This window comes from Megascapheus bottae, chromosome 18 (genome assembly GCF_031878675.1).
Source record: "Megascapheus bottae isolate mThoBot1 chromosome 18, mThoBot2.hap1, whole genome shotgun sequence".
NCBI lineage: Eukaryota > Metazoa > Chordata > Mammalia > Rodentia > Geomyidae > Megascapheus > Megascapheus bottae.
The window spans coordinates 38,724,362-38,743,457 of NC_143526.1; the positions used below are offsets into that span (position 1 = coordinate 38,724,362).

General features: G+C 46.2%; 2 protein-coding genes across 6 annotated transcripts in view; one reads left to right on the top strand and one right to left on the bottom strand.

Annotated features, from left to right (window-relative positions):
* The window catches only part of Slc12a5 (solute carrier family 12 member 5), a 40,823-nt gene extending 38,457 nt beyond the window's left edge, over positions 1-2,366 (top strand). For both annotated transcript variants that reach the window (XM_090352447.1, XM_090352446.1), the window contains exon 26: positions 35-2,366. In XM_090352447.1, the coding sequence (XP_090208573.1) occupies positions 35-126 (92 nt within the window). In that variant the 3' untranslated portion in view covers positions 127-2,366. The remainder of the gene's footprint in view (positions 1-34) is intronic.
* A 1,786-nt stretch (positions 2,367-4,152) lies between these two features.
* The window catches only part of Ncoa5 (nuclear receptor coactivator 5), a 31,244-nt gene continuing 16,300 nt past the window's right edge, over positions 4,153-19,096 (bottom strand). For 2 of the 4 annotated variants that reach the window (XM_090352450.1, XM_090352448.1), the window contains exons 3-8: positions 13,199-13,513; positions 10,860-10,996; positions 8,827-8,953; positions 6,833-7,032; positions 5,252-5,572; positions 4,153-4,772 (exon numbers count right to left, since the gene is read on the bottom strand). In XM_090352450.1, the coding sequence (XP_090208576.1) occupies positions 4,183-4,772; positions 5,252-5,572; positions 6,833-7,032; positions 8,827-8,953; positions 10,860-10,996; positions 13,199-13,513 (1,690 nt within the window). In that variant the 3' untranslated portion in view covers positions 4,153-4,182. Of the gene's footprint in view, positions 4,773-5,228; positions 5,573-6,832; positions 7,033-8,826; positions 8,954-10,859; positions 10,997-13,198; positions 13,514-17,474; positions 17,527-19,096 lie in introns of those variants that run through there. The other 2 variants (XM_090352449.1, XM_090352451.1) reach the window with 2 other exon arrangements.

Here is a 19,096-nt window from a genome sequence, read left to right on the forward strand (position 1 = left end):
TCGGGGCGGGTGTTTGTCCTTGACCGGAGCGCAGACATGGAATTCCTCGAGGTCCTCACCGAGCACCTGGACCGGGTGATGTTGGTCCGCGGCGGCGGCCGCGAGGTCATCACCATCTACTCCTGAGGGCCAGGACCTGCCACCCGGGCCGAGCGCGCCCGGCCCGCGGCCCAGGAGCCCTCGCCGCGCCCCCCGCCGCCGTCACCGTTTACATCCAGACCCCGCGCCCGTGCCCTCGCCCCTTTCCCCGCTGCCGGAAGCCTGGAGGCCACGCTCCTCGGGGGCTGATTCGGATCGGAGCCCCGAGCGCGCCCCGGTGACCCGCGGGTCTGTGGGGCCGAGGCTGCACGCTGCCCTTTTTCTGAGCCCGGCCTTGGCCCGCCCGCAGGAGGCGTTGCAATAAAGGTCGGGGCGGGAGAGGCGTGGAGAGGAGCCGGGGCCCCGCAGGACCCCGCAGCGTCCACGCGGCCCGGCCCGCGGCCCCGCTCCCGGCGCGCGTCCGCCCGCCCGCCCACATTCGGCTGCGCCCCTCGGCGCCCGGGCGCGGGCGCGGCCCGACGGGGCCTGTACATAGTGTACAGGAGACATCGCGTGTGTTTTTAACGCCCCCCACATTTATGTAACCAGAGGCGCAACAGACTCCACCCTTTTCGCCCGGGTTCCCTGCCGCGGGCGCTCCGGGAGGCGGAGAGCCGGGAAGCCGGGGTCCCGGCCCCGGCCGGCTCGCTGGCACTCCTCCCTGTCCCCAGCGCGCCCTCCGCTTCTCTCCTTCCCCTCCACTTTCCGGCGGAGGCGAGGGGGGAAGAGAGGAGGCGAGGGAGCCCGGGTTTCCAGGGTTCGCCTCCAGCCGATGGACGCGCTGCCTCTCCCGCACCCCGTCGGCTCTCCTGCAAGTTGGGACCCGGGGAGAGGCGGGGGGACCGAGAGACGCCCGCGGCCGCCGAGGAAGCCCCGCCCTGGTGCCTTCGCGGGGGAGCAGGCGTCTCTCCTGGGGTAGCTGGTCGCCTGCTCCCCCTACCTACCCCGTGGCTCCTCGCCAAAGACTGAGATCGCGGAGCTGGACTGCGTCCTCTCCCCAGGACACTCCCTGGGACCGCAGAGGAAGGGGGTCAATTCTAGTAGAAGGGCCGCCCCCCCAGGCCCTCTCACCGCCACTCGCCCCCCAGCTGCAGCTCATCTGGGTGTGGTGGAGCCCAGGCGCCAGGCACGGGCCGGGGAGGCTGCAGACCCTTGGCTTGGTTCTCAGCGTGGCTCTACCTTCATCGAAACTAGGACCCAAGGCCTTTGGCTCCTGCCAACTCGAGTGCTTGATGCTTCCGCACCGCCCGGGTCTGTCGGAGGTGTCTTCTGCCCAATTTAGAGGTTTTTGGCCTGTTCCCTTCCCCCCAGGGCACGGTTTCTAAGGGGGACAGGCACTGCATGCTCGTTCCAGCGCCCTCTGGGACTGGGTACAATACCTCCAGCCCCAGGGCCCTGACCCACGCACCTAGTTAGACATCCTGCCCACTTTCAAGAGCTGGGGCCACTGGCTGCTCCTGACCTCACCACCTTTCCTTTGAGCCCAAGGCAGAGGCACTGCAGCTGGGGGCCACCTAGACAGGTCAGGTGTGGCGGTCAGCTGCTTAGTGCAGGCCCAAGACCTGACTAGTCCAGGTACTGGGTGGAAAGTATGACAGCCTCCTGTATTCTCTAAAGGCTACTTCCTCTGCCCCTGCTCCCCCCCCACACAGACACAGCAGGGGGCGTGCCTTCCAGGCTGAAGTGGTGGGCTAGGCAGAGGCGGCTGTTATCAACACCAATTAGGGTACCAAAGTTGCACTATCTGGGCCCAGACTGGCTGCCAAAAGCAAAATTTCTGTTGATGACAAAAACATCCCACAACACCCAAGTTCTCTGTGCTACATGTGCAATATTTGTTATGAATGTTATCACGTCACTCATCAAATTATCTTTCTAATCACTGTAGCTAGATGTTTCATGTCCATTCAAGTGACTTTTATTCTGAGTGCAATACTTCAATAGCCTTGTAGTGATAACTAGTGTTGCTTTTGTTTTAGATGATCTATGTGCAGGGCAATGCAATGAAGTTGAAAACCCTTGTAAATAGGAGAGATTGCAAGCCAAATCAAGAATACTTATTACAATTATTACTATTATTAGGCCTGCCTTTAATTTTCGGTGTTTCAGTATTCTGCATCCTGCCTCAGTATTGATCTTGTGTTCTTTGTGCCAATATGAAAAGGAGAGGCTCACTTCTTTCCTTTATTGTTGAATGCTCCCATTTAATGCTTTGAGGCTTTTACTGTATTAATTTTTTAGACTCCCGTCTGCACAAAATGCAATAAAAATAATTTTATGATACCCTTCATGGCCTGAGGTGTGCTATTTGAATACCCCACAGGGGCTGTAGAAGCCCAGGCCCTGCTGACTGTGGGTGTGTGGCCATCCCTAGGGCTGGGCTGAGCCCCAACTTGGAGCAGCTCCTAGGCTAGCGGCCCTTCCTAGGTGCCAAGCCATATTGCGTCATCGCCTGGGAGGCAGTGAGCCATTTCTACGGGAAGCCCAGTCTTGGCTATCAACACTGGCTCCTAACCCAGGGAGGTTTGTGCCATCTACCCCAACTTTATTATAAAGGGTCTTTTAGGCTCTTCCTGTACAGTGGCTAAGACAGGAGCAACCAGAAACACGCAAGATTCTCACAACTGTCTTCCCCTTTCAGAACAAGAGGACCTGCGGCGAGATGCTGTATGTTTAGCCAGCGCTACTGTGGGCCTCAGGCCTTTGCTGTCAACTATTCATTCCCACTCTGTGCCAGGTGGCTGCCCCTGGCTCAAGTAGGCTGAGGCAAGGGGCATACCCTGGGAAAAGAACCTTGTAAGGAGGAAAGAAAGATGAACACAGCTTTGACATTTTCATTTTAATTAAAAAGTGATCATTTCATTTCTTTTAAAATAACACGAGTTCCAAAGAGGGGCGGAGTAACCCACTATATTATATAACATGAACAGATCAGAACATTAACTGCTGCCATCAGGGGATCTTGAATTTAAAAACTATTGTTTACCCAGCCACTGGTTTGAGCAGTACAGCCACAGCTCTCCTCACCCTGCCACGGCCCTCAAGATTGGATCCACAGGGCTCTGGTGAGCACAGCAGTCCCCAGGCACAGAGCAGCTTCCTTTGGCTCCATTCAGAGCAGCAATCAGCCATCCTCTCTCTAACAATCTCATTCTGGCTCAGAAGTTACGGACACCATCTTTATCAAGAACATGTCCGAGTACCCAAGTCTGACATCAAAATGGTCCCTCTTCCCTGCTGCTCAAAGAACAATGTAAGAAACCCCACCACCACCCCCCACCTGAGTTTTTGAGCCATAAGCTCCAATCACTGAAATGTTGGGTGTTCACTGCCAGAAGCCAGAAGAGCCTTCTCAGCCCAACTCTTCCAGGTACCGACAGAAATGTTACAAGCAAGTATGGTGGACCCAGATTCACGATTCCTATTTAACTGTTGGTGAATGGAGCTGTTCAATCCTTTGGAGATTATCCAAAGAAATGGAAACAAAATAAAAAGAACAAAACAAAACAAAAAACAAAGACTCAAAACAACTTTGAAGCAATCACGGCCCTGACACAGACAGAAGAGTTCCTTCTGTGGCCTCCAGGCAGGTGGTCTGAGTTGTGGAGCACAGGCCCCCAGGAGTAGGGCACAGTGCCCCTTGCTTGCCGAGACGACAGCTCCTCTCCAAGTGTGGGCATCACAGCTCTGGTGGATGTGCGAGGAGAGAAAGCTTTGGTAGGTTCCAAGTGAACAAAGATAGTGGCTACCAACACAACACATGGCATTCCAAATGCAGCCTGCTTCTTCCTTTCTTCTCTCAAAGCCAGCAGACAGGGACCAGAGAAACCGCTCTCATAGAAACTGAGTGCACACATCCGTACTGCCCAAGCAACCCCGGAGATATTTATTTTCTGCTAAAACCAAAAACAATATACCCCGATTGCAGTATAAATTCTGATTCTGTAAGTAGTAAGCATCGCAGCCCTGGGCAGAAGAAGCAGGTGGTAGCAACTTATGACATTTGATGTAGACCTGGAGAGAGCAAAGAAGATCCTCCAAACAACTCTACTTAGAATGAAGTGGGCGGTGGCCAAGGGACTGGAGTAGTGGAGCTGTTTAGCCTCAGTAATGCCTCTGGTAAGATCCCATGGGGACCTGGGGCCTCCCGACCTGTGCTGCAGTTTGGCTAACCAGGTGGGAGAGAGCAGGGCCACTCTGAATCAGAGTGTCCAGAGCCTTCTGTACACTTGGATTGTCAAAGTTAATACCTGTGGAGGACACGGACCTCTGGCTAGCCATGCTGCTAGCAGGTGTCAGGCGACTAGAAGGCTGGCCAAAGAGCCCTTGGGAAGGAGCCCCAGGCCTGGGGCCCATGTTCCGCGCAGATCCCGCCTGTCCCAAAATGTTTGGAGGCTGACTGCCAGAGGCCTGTGGTCTTGGCTGAGGCTGGCTGTTTCCGGCTGTGGAAAAATTCTGGTTCTGGGTATTTCCGGCAACAACTGAGGAGGATGTGGAGCTGCTGCTGGCCACAACTGTGCCACTATTGAAGAGGCTGAGGATTTTGGCCTGAAGCTCTTGCTGGGAGGTGGGGGGTGCAGCTGGAGTGGGTGTAGCAGAGGGGTGCACTTGGCCGCTCTGGAGCGGCTGGGAGCTTGGTTGTGTCTTCAGCGAGGCACTCGAGGTCGCCCCGAGTGATTGGCGGGAAATCGGGCCTGGAAGACAGAAGGGAGGCATCTGGTTGAAAGCACCTCCAAGGGCAGGAGGCCTAGTAGCCAAGGGAAGAACAACAATCAAGAGTCACATCAATCACACAATACAGACAGTAACAGCAATTTCCAAAACTGGCCACTTTATGGTACATACTTGTTTACAGAAAGCAGCCTTGTACCCTGGGAGAACTTACATAAATACGAACAGATACATAATCCCTCTTGGCTACCAAGGAGCCGGCAACATCAATCTACCCCACTGCCAGAAAAACTATATAGGGACAAGAATTCAGGACCCAAATCTAAAATTACTATCATTACAGTAATTGTGTCAGCATTGGTGGCCCGTGGGAAAACCCAAAAGATGGGCTCCCTTCCCTTACCCACCCAAACAGCCCTGGGCCTGGCACCCTCCCAACAGAGCCTGGGGATTAGAGAAATGCAGAGTCAGAACTTCACCTCGGCCCTGCCACGTAGCTCACCAGGCAGAGAGTCGGTGCTGCTCCTCATAAGCCGCTCCTTTCTCTCTCGCAGGTAGTTGATGATCTTGTCTGTTTCTTCGGCAGTGAGGTACCTGTTATCTGCCAGCAGGTTGATGAGGCTCTGGATGGCTGGAGGGTGCCCCCCACGCACGCCCTCCTCAGGGCCGCCTCTCTCTCTTTCCTGTAGGATGGCTTCATCAGCCATCTTGGCTGCCTGTCTGGCAATCTCTTCACGTTCCTTCTCCCGGCACTCATTCTTGTAGCGCTCATAATTTCTGGCCACTAGCACCATGGCATCTGCCTGGGGCATGTTGCGATGCTCTGTGGGAAGGAATGACACAAATGATTTTCTCCTATGACAGGAAATAAGAGTGCCCACATGCTGCCTTCTGCCAAGCCCTTCCTAACCTCCTTAGACCAGAAAGGAAACTATTTCAGTGACCACAGCCATGTGAGGTGGGATGTGAGGGGGGCTGGGAAGGAGCTCAGAGGTGAGTTGGAATCTTTGGTGGGGAGCACTTAAGTCTTTGTAGAGAGCTATTTCTTTGGGGGGAGATTCCTAGATCACAGACTTGTAGTAAAAACCAAAGAAACATGACAGGCTCCCACAGATTCAAACAGACCATGTGTGGTGTAGCTGCGGGAGGCAGGCCCAGCAGTCTCTAGACTAGCAGCGGGAGGCCAAAAAGCCCTCTGTAAAGCCTGGCTCTCCACTGTGCTCCTCAGGAGAGATCTGCCCTACTGTTTTTTAATTCATCAGTTCCAAAGTCATGGATTAAAATACACTTGGGGCCCTAAATAACCTCCCTTTCCCATCAGTGGTCAAGGGACTTCCATGGCTGCTCTCACACACCTAGAGCAAACAACGCCCTAGAGATCACTATGTGTCCTCTGGCTACACATAGGGTACAATGGTCAGGCCAAAACAAGAGCCCAGTGATGAGGTGAAAGGGCACATCTGGGCTGGAGGAGCCCTGAGAGTGTACGAGATGATTGCGTCTCATTGTTTGGGGACCAAAACATTAGAAGCTACTTTGGAGGACTTGGCCTGGTTTTGTACCTTAAAAGAGCCCAGAAGCTATTCTCCCAGCTCCTCTGTTCACCTCTCCAGTACACTGTGAAAACAAGGATTCCATGTGTGCAGTGCAGTATGTGCCATAGGCATGCCAGAGCTGGGTATCACAGGGAAGCCAACTGTGTGCATTTCTTTCCAATTCTCCCTTCAGAGACTTCATGCTGTAGCTTAAAATGGGACACAGTAGGAATACTTACACCACAGAAAAGGGCAAGCGCTACAACTTTCACTGTACACAGGAACTGGTTATGACATTCTCCCAGCATACTTACTGCGCACTGCTAATGAGTGCAAGCACAGCAGGCCCAGCGCTGCATCACAGAGAACATGAGGCCAGTCGACTATATGAGTACCTCAAAGTACACACAGAGAAGGACCGTACCACGTTCCAAGTGAAATACACACATTATTTGCCAAAACAAACTACTTTTTATGAACATGGCCCAGAACTAATTGTGCTAGCAACTACTTCTAGCATTCTGACCTACTTGGGCCTTCGTACGTACCTTGTGGCGTTCCAAACATGATGTTGACGGTACACGAACGGTGAATCTGGTGCTGCTGAGTGATGACGATAGCAAAGGGAGACCCTCCCCTGCTAACATCCTCCAAGGCTTGAGACAGCGACACTTCTGTGTTTAGGAAGATCAAGTCCACAACCATGCCTAGGTCTCGTACCTTCCTCCCCACGGACTCGGCATAATCTCTGTAAGAACAAGCAGGCTCCAGGTGAACAGTGCCGACCAACAAACTGTATACTACTGTGTCAGGTACATATGGTCCTACAGAGAACTCAAACTCCAGCCCCCCTTCAGTGCCCTCGTGAGGCTCCAAGGATTCTAGAACTGTGTGGTTCACCTGAGCTCACCAGGCATTTCCAGTGACACAGTACTTAATATCTTTCTTTCTCTTTATCCTCTCATTCAGTGTCAATCCTTCTCTAACACAAACCTGCTGCCTGTAGCTCCCTAGCTTTGGGAGGCAGCACAGAACAGCTCAAGAAGTGCAGGCTTCAGTGCTACCAAGACAGCTTTGGATCTCAGCCTTAACATTTGCTTGTAATGCTGTGAAGCTTCAAGCAAGTCCCTTTACCTTTCACCAGATGTGCTTCTTGACTCAAACTAATGAAACAGGAATAATGTAGCTCAGCAACTGTCACTTCCTTGACATTTCCTCCAGTCTAAATAATCAGATCACCATACTTTTCTCATTAGGACTATTCGTCTATATGCTTATTTTTGTCATTTTCTCAACTACACTGAGTTCTGCTGGTGTATCTGCTTATTACTATTATAGCTCCAATACCAAACGTAACACCATGGAATATAATTACTGTGAAGATTAAAAATAATTTGTATAAAAGTACCTAGCACGGTATAGTACAAAGTGCTCAGAAAACAAAAGCTATTGTCATATGCCCAGAAGAAGCTACCTATATTCAAAACAGCATCTGTCTCTGAACAAGGCAAGCCAGAGTCTGTGAACTCCACCTGCTGCTTGGTGTCTCAACACCTATTTCCCTAGTCACTGCCTTGAAATTAGCTCTTTAACCCCAAACTGCAAGAAAACACATGAATTTATTTACTGACCATCTGGGAAAGAGAGCATAGTGCTTATCAAGCCTGCAAGCTGCTCTGCCCCTTCTCCCTCACGTCCTCTCAAGGACAGAAGGCAAAGAGATGGAAGGGAACAGTGCTATAAACCCTTGCTTGGTTAGCATGGTCACCTAACACTTCTGCAAGGCCAGCACCTGTCAAAAAGCAGTCTTCATTCCTGGCTGACAAATGTAGAGCTGTGCTTTTCAAAGCACGAGGGAACTCAGGGGCTCCACCAAGGGGGAGTTCCTGCTTTCCGGGACTAGTGGCTACTCCCTTTTCCACCAGCAGCTTGCATGGTTCTTCAGGGGTAGGCCCTCCTGTGCTCTAGGGATGGGCAGAGGACTTATCACTGGCCAAAGTGACAGGATGACAGATAAGAAAGTAAGCCAGGGGGGTTCAGTGAAAACAACAGTTGACTTTCAGTAACAGAGCTGGGAAAGAACAGTTCTCTTTCCAGTAGGTTTGCTGACCTAAGATAACACATGCCTACGTGGGTACTGGTCTGCTTTCCAGTGCCCTTTTGCATAAGAATGAGGGCAACATCAAGGATGCCATGCAGAGGTACCAGGAGAAACAAGTCTTGATGATACAGTTTCACCTTTGAGATTAAAGTCAATTTGAATTGAGTTTTCTTGTCACCAACAGCTCAAAAAACTCTGCCTTGGAAGTGGTACTGTGGCTCAAGTGGTAGAATACTAGCCTTGAGAAAGCTCAAGGACAGTGCCCAGGCCCCGAGTTCAAGCCCCAGGACTGGCAAAACAAAACTAAACAAAACAAAAACATTGACTATATACTTATAGTAATATCAGAATGAGCCCAAGTAGTCAGTAAAGCTGCTAAGTAGCAATATGACTTGCTGTGTTGACGCTGTCCCTTACAAGAAATAGGCAAAGGGCTCTTACTTAGTCTGCTTGTTGACCACAATCACAGAGCAATCCACAGGTCTCTCAGCATCGAATCGTCTCTGAATCTCCTCAAAATATTGACGATAAAGCTCTTCTCTACGCCGTTCTTCACGTTTCAAACGCTCTGCACGGTACCAGCAGAGAAAATTTAAATAAAGACTATATTGCCCCCCTCCCCAACCGGGGCTGGTTTTGAATCATGATCTTCAGATCTTAGCCTCCTAAGTGGCTAGAATTATAGGTATGAGCTACCAGTGCCTGGAAAGGGACTATTTGGATAAAAGATCAAGGTAACTTTTATTCTTTATGTGATACATACTACCAAACTGACTTCTAGAAAGTGCTATGACTTTTTTTTTTTTTTTTGCCAGTACTGGGCCTAGGCACTCTCCTTGGACACTTTTTGCTCAAGACTAGCGCTCTGCCACTTGAGCCACAGGGCTACTTCTGGCTTTTTCTGTGTGCCAGGGAATCGAACCCAGGGCTTCGTGCATGCTAGGTGAGCATGCTACCACTAGGCTACACTCTCAGCCAGTATTATGAATTTATACCTAAAAACGAATTAAGACAAGGTAGTGCTGGACAAATGGTAGACCCTTATGCAAAAAAGCCAAGCAAGGGTGTGAGGCCCTGAATTCAAGCCTGGCAAAAATACAACATAACAGAGGTTAAAGGAATGGCTCAGGTGGAAGAGTGCCAGCCAATGAGGGAAAGCATCCAATATGGAGTTCCAATCTCTGTCTCAGACCAAAAAACAAAAAAAGGATGACCTAGTGCCTGTTTCTCTACGTGTTAATCAATGCCTTTGTTACTCTTTTAATTTTCAGTGAACTTGACAGATAGTATTTATTATTCTAATATACACATTTTTATTTAGACAGAACAAGTGACATGCTGGGTACTGGTAGACCATGCCTATAATCCTACACTCAGGAGGCTGACATCTCAGGTGAGGATTGTGGTTATAAGCCAGCCTAGGCAGGAAAATTTGTGAGAATCATCTTCAATTAAGCATCAAAAAGGCCAGAAATGGAGCTAGGGTTCAAGTGCAGAGTGATAGCTTTAAGCAACAAAGTTCAGCGACCATGCCCAGGCCCTGAGCTCAAGCTCTATGACTAGCACACACACATTAAAAAAAAAAAAAAGTCTTTAAAGATATAGTAAGAAAAATTAGGCTTAACATGTTATTTTTTTATGAGTACATAAAAATAATAAAGGATTTGGAAAAGGCTTTCTGGACAATGGGCAAAATGTAACTGTCTTCAGTTCCATTCTTTTTTTTTTTGCCAGTCCTGGGCTTGAGCTCAGGGCCTGAGCACTGTCCTTGGACTTTCTCAAGGTTAGAGCTCTACCACTTGAGCCTCAGCACCACTTCCGACTTTTTTCTATGTATGTGGTACCGAGGAATCGAACCCGGGTCTTCATGCATGCTAGGCAAGCACTTTAACCACTAGGCCAAACTCCCAGCCCCCCATTCTTTTTTTTTTTTAACCATACTAGAGTTATCTTAGGTACTTGTATTTCCCTGACTTGCAGTTAATTGGTGCTCTTCGACTTGAGCCATGCCTCTAGCCTTGCTTTATGCTGGAGATGGGATTCCAAGGCTGGCTTCAAATGGCAAACTTGAGTAAGATTATAGGTGTGAACAACTACTGCACAGCCCTTTTTTTCTTTTAATGAATTTGTTTAGCCAAGTCATTAACTACTTAAGTTATTTACATCCTCTTCTTTTTTTGGGGGGGGGGGGGCAGTCATGGGGCTTGAATTTGGCCTGGGCACTATTCCTGAGCTCTTCAGCTCAAGGCTACCCCCTACCCTCAAGCCAAGCCCCATGTCCCATTTTCTAGAGGTTAATTGGAGATAAAAGTCTCAGGCCCTTTTGTGCTGGGGCTGGCTTTGAACCTTGATCCTCAGATCTCAGCCTCCTGTGTAGCTAGGATTATAGGTGTGAGCTACCGTGCCCCAGCTATATCCTCTTCTTTTGTAAACTGTTCTACAGTAACAAAAACAGAATATTTCTTCTCTTTTACCTTTTACACGAGACTGACTTTCTGGGCCAGGGGGCCCTCGTCCATCAAAGCTGTCTCTGTACCGGTCAAAGTAAGGGTCATCCTTTCTCCTGCAATAGTCATCCATCCGCAGGTATCGATCATAAGAACCTTCTCTCCTGAAAAATACAGAAAATTCTCACAAAGTTGGAACTCTATCCTATTCTATAAAAACAGGAGAATTCTTGAAGACCTAGGTCCCTCTAAGACACAAGATTCTGGGATTAGACAAAAGAGACTTGTCTCTGGGATTCATTGGTTATCATTTCTATGGCTATGATTAAGTGTTAAACTCTCTCTCCCCACCTCCACCCCCCCAAAAATGGAATGGATGTATAAAAAGTTTATAATAGGGGCCGGGAGTCTGGCTAGGGTAGAGTGCTTGCCTAGCATGCAGGAAGACCCAGGTTTGATTCCTTGGTACCACTTACATAGAAAAAAAAAAAAAAAAAAAAAAGCCAGAAGTGGTACTGTGGCTCAAGTAGTAGAGCTCTAGCCTTGAGAAAAACCCAAGGACGGTGCTCAGACCGAGTCTAAGTCCAGGAGTGGAAAAAAAAAAAAAAAAGGTTAGAAGTAGTAAAAGCAAAATAACTGATATTTTGAAGAACATCTCATGACCCCTTTTTGTTCTTTGGTGCCAATACTGGGGCTTGAACTCATGGTGTTGTGCTCTCATGTGGCCTTTTATGAGCAAGGCTGGCACTCTAATACTCAAGGCACCTCTCTGCTTCCACGTAGAGGGAGAAGAGTCTTGATTTATCTGTCTGGACTAGCTTGCAATATTAATCCTCAGAATCCAGCCTCCTGAGTAGTCAGGATTATAGTTGTGAGCCTCAAAGGCTAGGATTTTTTTTTTTAACATTGTAGTAAAATGTATAACAATAATTTGCCATTCTAACTTTTTTTTTTTTGCCAGTCCTGGGCTTGAGCACAGGGCCTGAGCACTGTCCTTGGACTTTCTCAAGGCTAGAGCTCTACCACTTGAGCCTCAGCACCACTTCCAGCTTTTTCTTTGTATGTGGTACCAAAGAATTGAACCCAGGTCTTTGTGCATGCTAGGCAAGCACTCTACCATTAGGCCAAACTCCTGCCCGCCCCCCCTGCTTTTTTTTTTTTTTTTAACAGTAATGGGATTTGAAACTAGGACTTCATGCTTACTAGGCAGAGGCCCTACCACTTGAGTCACACTTCCAAGCCTTTTTGCTTTACTTTTCAGAGAGGTAAGATTATTTTTACCTTTTTGTTTATATGTATGGTTCTGCTATGTATATTCATGTTTAAACGGGTCCTTCAATGTTTGTTTGTTTCTAGTTGTGGGGCTTGAACTCAGGGGTTGAGCCCTGTCCTTGGGCTTTCTCAAGGGTAGCACTCTACCAACTGAACCACATCACAACTTCCGTTTTTTTTTTTGTTGTTTTTGCCAGTCCTGGGCTTGAGCTCAGGGCCTGAGCGCTGTCCTTGGACTTTCTCAAGGCTAGAGCTCTACCACTTGAGCCTTGGCACCACTTCCAGCTTTTTTTTTAAATTTTTTTATTGTAATTAATAAAAGGGTTACATGATATTTGCCAGATAGAAGGTGCATTAATTCATTCACATACATTGATACCCTTTCACATGTCTTGGTACTCATTACCCTCCCCCACCCCCCGGCTTTTTTTTTTGTATGTATGTGGTACCAAGGAATCGAACCCGGGTCTTCGTGCATGCTAGGCAAGCACTTTAACCACTAGGCAAAACTCCCGGCTCCCGTTTTTGTTGTTTTTTTTTTTTTTTAAATGTGGTACCAAGGACTGGAACCCAGGTCTTCAAGCATGCTAGGCAAGCAGTCTACCACTAGGCCAAACTCCTGACCCCTTTCTTTTCAACTCTGGCAAGCTATTTTCTACAAGTGACTATCTGCCATATTTACATTTTACTGTAGGAAGATTCCAGTTTCTTCATAGCTTAGATACTATTTTCTGTGTTTTTTGAAAAAAAATTATAACCATACCAGGTGTGGCTTACATTTGCATTCTTGATGACTACTGCTGTTAAATTTCTATGTATTTATTAGCTACTTGTGCATCAGTTTTGTTTTTTCCTCCACTTCTGTTTTTATTTGACAATATTGTCACAGAGATCCAGGTTTATCCACTAAGTATAATTCATCAACCATTCTCATATTCAGCAAAATTAAATACTATGTCTACTACTTCACAGACACTGGAACTACAAGGCTGATTGATGCCACTGCCCTTAAAGAGCTTTTAATTACTTCAGCAACACACACACAGCTTTGAACAGAAAAGTATGCGGTATGGGGTTGGTGAGGGGATACATACCTATACATGGGGTCTCGGGAATCCCTTATGTCTCTGTATCTGTCATACATGGGGTCCCGGTGATCTCGAAAATCTCTAGAGTCTCTCAGATCCCGAAAACCTCTGAGATCCCTCATGTCCCGAGCATCGCGCATACTTCTGCTATCTCTGTGATCTCGAATGTCTCTGCTGTCTCTGTGGTCTCGTAAGTCTCGAATGTCTCTATCCCGGGCATCTCGGCCATTTCTGCCATCCCTGGGCTCTCTTCTTGGACTTCCCCGAATGGGAGACCGATCACGCCTTGTATCTCGACTGTCTCCAAAGCCATATGGATCTCTGTGGGAATTAACATGAAGATGTTAAGACAATGAAACTGAAAGTAGCCAACCTTTCAGCTCTTTAGAGAAGAAAGATCTCTACCTTCCAAGTATTTTTCTCTAAAACATGGCAGTGAGAATGTAACTGAAACTTTAGACACAGTAACTTGTCAGGCCAGAAAATAAGGTCTAGAACTCTAGACTCAAAAGACTGACATCAAAAAGAAAGTGCATGATCAAATCCCAAAAGACTTAACTGAGGTCATAGTATTGTTCAGGGTTCAGAGAATAATTCATTCAGTATTTACGCATCAAATTATTATGCTTTACTATATCTTCAAAATTAAAGTGTCTTTCCCAAAAATCTGCTTTTGCCCATCAGATTTGCCTGAAAAAACTTTACAAAGTTTTTTTATACAGGAAAGGCTAACACTCATGAAGGAAGAAAACAAAAAGAACAAAAGGCACAATCTCACAGAAAGCAATCCAAGGAATCACTCAAAATAACTGGCAAAGAAATCAAGGAAAAAGAAACCAAGCCAAGCACAATATGTTATATAGTAAAGGATCATTAACAATTCTTCTTGTCATGGAACACCGAGTAGTAGTCTCAATCAAAGGTCATACAGAACCTAGTTTCTTTTTGCCAAAGCTTTAAAAAAAAAAAAAAAGTGTTGAAAATCAGAGATGTGCATGCCCTGCTCTGACTTCAATGTTCTTTCTTGTTTTCTTGCTTGTGAGGCTTAAACTCTGGGCCTGGGTGCTATCCCTGAGCTCTTCAGCTCAAAGCTACCACTTGTGTCACAATGCCACTTCTAGTTCTCTGGCAGTTAATTAGAGTTAAGAGTATCATGAACTTTAGTACCTGGGTTAGTTTGAACCATGATCCTCAGATCTCAGCCTCCTGAGTAACTAGAATTACAGGTATGAACCACCGGCACCGGCTTGAGTTCAATGTTCTTTATGAAGACACTCTACTGGAAACTTTCCCTAATGCATTTAAAATAAATCCTTCCTCCCCCCATTTTTTGTGGGTCATGGGGCTTGAATTCGGCCCACATGCTGCCCGAGCTCTTCAGCTCAAGGCTACTACCCTACCCTTGAGCCAAGCCCCACTTCCTGCTTTCTAGAGGTTAACTGGAGATAAGTCTCACATCCTCTTGTGCTTGGGCTGGCTTTGAACTTTGATCCTCAGATCTCAGCCTCCTGAGTACCAAAGATTATAGGCTTGAGCCACTATGCCTGACTAATAAATTTTCCATTCTAACTTAACCAGTCTCATGTCTAACTTTCTCACTTGTGCCAAAAATCCTTCCAGTTGCAAGGCTTAAGTTCTAGGAAGTTAATTGATTCCTCCTCCTCTGTTCCCATTAAGTCACCTGAGTTCTCATTTCTTTCTTTCCATCCCCTAGTCCAGGCCCTAATTTTTAGGCTAACACCACAGTTCCAAAAACCACTCAATCAAATCCAAAACAAATCTGGATTCCAACTCATTCAACATACAAATACCTACTTAAAATCCTAAAAGGTCCATTTCCACCTATACCAACCTCAGCTTCGATCTTCTGACCCTAGGAAACAATCATAACAAATCTGGCTTATTTCTATTACCTCCTCCTGTTTCAGTCTGCTCAGCTTTACATAGGGTATTCTCATGGTTTCACATAAGTCTCCGAACTTTTTTTTGCCAGTCCTTAGGTTTTCTCAAGGCTAGAGCTCTACCACTTGAGCCACAGAACCACTTCTGGCTTCTTCTATGTATGTGATACCAAGGAATCGTACGCAGGTCTTCATGCATGCTAGGCAAACACTCTACCACTAGACCAAACTCCTGGCCCCGAAATCTCAGTATTTTTATTTTTATTCATATGTTTTTTCTACTTGGGAGTATTCTTCCTATCCAAAAGCCATGAAATCCCTCTGTGCAAATGTTATGTTCTATGTCTTCCAGGAGACCTTCCCAACTTTTAGTAACTGCTGATTTCACCTTGCTCAATTCTCAGGGAATCTGTATCTCTATTACTCATCTTGATTTGGTATTTACTTTTCTACAATGTCTTATGTCTGACACACTTTATAGAATACCTTCTTCGTAAAACTTATCCTAAACTTTTTCATTAATTGTAGCCTGGGCACTGTCACAAGCCTCAATGTGCTCAAGGCTAGTACTCTACCACTTGAGCCACATTTCTGAGTGGTTTATTGTAAGGTAAGAACCTCTCAGACTTTCCATTTCCAGCCTGAGCTGGCTTTGAATCATGATCCTCAGATCCCAGCCTCCTGCGTAGCTAGAATTACAGGCATGAGCCAAAGGCACCTAGCTCTAAATCTTAACCGTCACTAACAAACAGGGTCCTTCAGACCTTCCTACACCAGTAAATGGCATATTCAGTAGCTTAAGCTCAGGAAACTACATGTCATGCTTACCTTCAAGCTTTATTCACTCTTCCAACTATATGTCCTCCTTTTGTTCCCCCCCCCTCAAAAACTGGTCAGTGCTGCTCATTTTACTTCCACTGGTAACACTGATGGTCAACTCACAATGACCTTACCCTCAAACTAAACATATAAACTTCTTCATTACTTTCCCAGAATCTACAATTCAATCTAAAATCTCTACCATGCCTAGGTAGGTCCTGCATGATCTTGGTTCCCATCTTCTCCAACTTCTTGTTCTCTTAAGCTCACTAGTTTCTTGTCTTATGAGTCTTTCTTCTATGAATAGCCTACATCTTTCCCACTTTCTTCACTTGAGCAGCAGGAGTAAATTTACAGTTTTTCCAGGTTTTGGCACAGAAATACAATCTACTCCCTAATTCAGTAGTCTATCCTACTAGATTGCAAGTGCTACAGTTACTGTCAATCTGACACATAGGAGATGTTATGTAAATATGCTAAATGAAGCTCATTCCTGTACATACTTCTAATACTGCACTTATTACACTCTATTGTAATCAATCATGCACTATGTTTTGTTCAAGAGCTTCAGTAAGATTCAGATCATCTAGTGATGTTGTAGTCATTGTAGTTGTGTAAGTTACCCTATTACATTCACAAAACAGAATCACCTAACATCTTATTTCTCAGAACATAATCTCTTTATTAATCCTAACATGTAAGATAAGATGTAGTGTACAGTATGGGCAAACATTCAACATCCAATAAGAAGTGGCGAGTGGAAAGTATTTTTGGATTATTAATGGTCAGTGGATAAACCTGCCTTGGGGAACAGTTGGAAGTAGTCATCAGAGGTGGAATCAGATTTCAAGTGTTCTTGGCAATCAGGGCTGAAATATCATATACCTGACAGACCACAGACCACTCGAAAAGCTTTGGGCTGCTGGAAATATGGCTAAGAACATCACATCACTGTGTGTTGTTCTCAGACTTAAGGCAATTATAAATGCCATGCTTGTTCTCTTTATCTTATGTTCTGGAAATTGAACTCAGGGCCTCGTACATGTTAGCAAGCGCTCTATTACTGAGCTGCAACGACAAACCCCAGGGTTCTTTCTTGTGCCAGGATAAGGGCTTGAACTGAGGCCAAGTTGCTGTTCCCTAGCTTTTTTACCTTTTTTTCTAGGCTGCTGTTCTACCACTTTAGCATAGCTCCACTTATGGCCCTTTTTTGGGGTGGTTAATGGGAGGCAAGAGTTTCACAGACTGCCTAGGCTTGCTTTGAACCATGATCCTCAGATCTTTGCCTCCTAAACAGGGATTACAGGTGTGAGCATGTAATTTTACTTACCTGTCAGGAGTCTACACCTGTAGAATGTCTATACCCTCTTTTCACAAAGTCTAGGTCCATGTTTCTAGTACGTCAAAACAAGACCCTCAATGTATCTATCTTAAGTCCATGTACAACTCAACCACTAATTTCCTTTCAACTGCCTTCAGAGTAAAACTGTAGAAAGAGGTGATATTTGTAAGGGAAAAAGAACCAAAGGAACAGTAGAAATAGGGACAATGAAGATAATTACTCTCTATAATGAGAAGGTAAGGCTCTTTTCCTTTTTCCAATATATGGACAATGGTCTTCCATACTGTTGTTCTGGAGACAAAACAAACAAGAATATTTTTAGGGACACAAAGAACTCCTCAGAAGAAAAGGGTTCTTGTTACTGACCCTACCATCTTTCCCCAAACAAGAACACAGTTCAGAAAAGGGTGCCACAGTGTACAGCATGCTGAATGCTAAGAGGACAGGGCCTGCAGCATGAGAAGTTTACCTCGGTTAAGTAGGCTACAAGCAGCTCTCTGAGCACAGTAGTTTACAGTATCATCACGGGAGATATGTTACTAAGGAAAACCAATTCAGCATACCCTCAAGTACCATATAACTAAAAGCTAAAAAGCAAACAAACAGCAGTTAATTTCAGCACTATAGTCCACAAAAACTGAAGCAGGTGGCAATCACAAGTAAAATTTTGCTGTCAAGTTTCTATCTGTTCAGCAGGAAAGAGGTAAATGTTCTTCACTTAGAGGAAAATACAATCATATCACTGGAAAACATTTTATAGGTAAGGGAGGGACAGGTAAATGAAAAAAGCCTGATGACTAGTAGATGCGCTGCGCTTTTCTTGCTGGGGACTAAAGGAACTTGTTGACTACTAGACATCTGAGAGCTTATAGACCAAGAACTGACAATCATTTTAGATTGTGGAGCTGTTCTTCACCAAGCCTCTGAAACCTCAGATCCAGGGAGGTGTCTGGCATTGGCTGTACTGGTCAGGGAGAAAGGTCTCCATGCTTTTCTCTTTTCTGAGGACAGGCTGTCTTTTCTTCCTTTCTGTTCACTGGAATATTTTCCTTTGGAAGGCAAGCCTTTTGACTCCGAGAAAATATTTTCTTGGAATTTCCAGCATGTCAGTTATTGTCCACAAATATTAATTACATGCTCGATGGTGCTGAATCTCCATCATGATGGCTCCATGCAGTTAGAGATGACTTGGGCAGAACTGTGCCATGAGATGCAGGTGGCATATGGTGTACATCATAGATCCAAATTTGTAAGTGTCTATGCGTTTCCCTAGAAAGCAGGCAAGTCCAAATATGGTGTTTCTGCTGTTGGTGATGGTACTTGCTGAGAACTGCTGTTTCTTCAAGGGTTGTTGTAGATCAATCACAGCTTGGGACATAGTGAAGCCCATCTATTGTTAGGGCTATCTCACACCCAAGGAGCAAGGAATTCTTGAGTTAAGGCCCGATGGACAAGCAGAAAGCACTTGAAGCCACACTGGAAACGTGTCCGTGGCCAGGCTACTTCTGATGAGCCAATCCCCACTGACCTCCACCAGAGATGCCATGTTTTAACATCTTTCACAATCCTCTTCAGGGCTTTGACATGGACAAGTAAATTCAACTTGTTCTTTTGTAGGTCATATGGGAAGGTTTAGGAAATATATTCTTATTTCTAGTAATTGGAGTTCAAGTATGCATACAGTTATAAGACTGAGTTGCCACAGTATTGTACTGAAGATAGCCACGGAGAATGTCCAAAACATAACCAGAATTATGATTTAGTGAATAAAGATTCAATAAAGACAACCGATACGGTGTAACTATGCAGTACACACAAAGCAGTCCAACAAGTGGTCCAAGG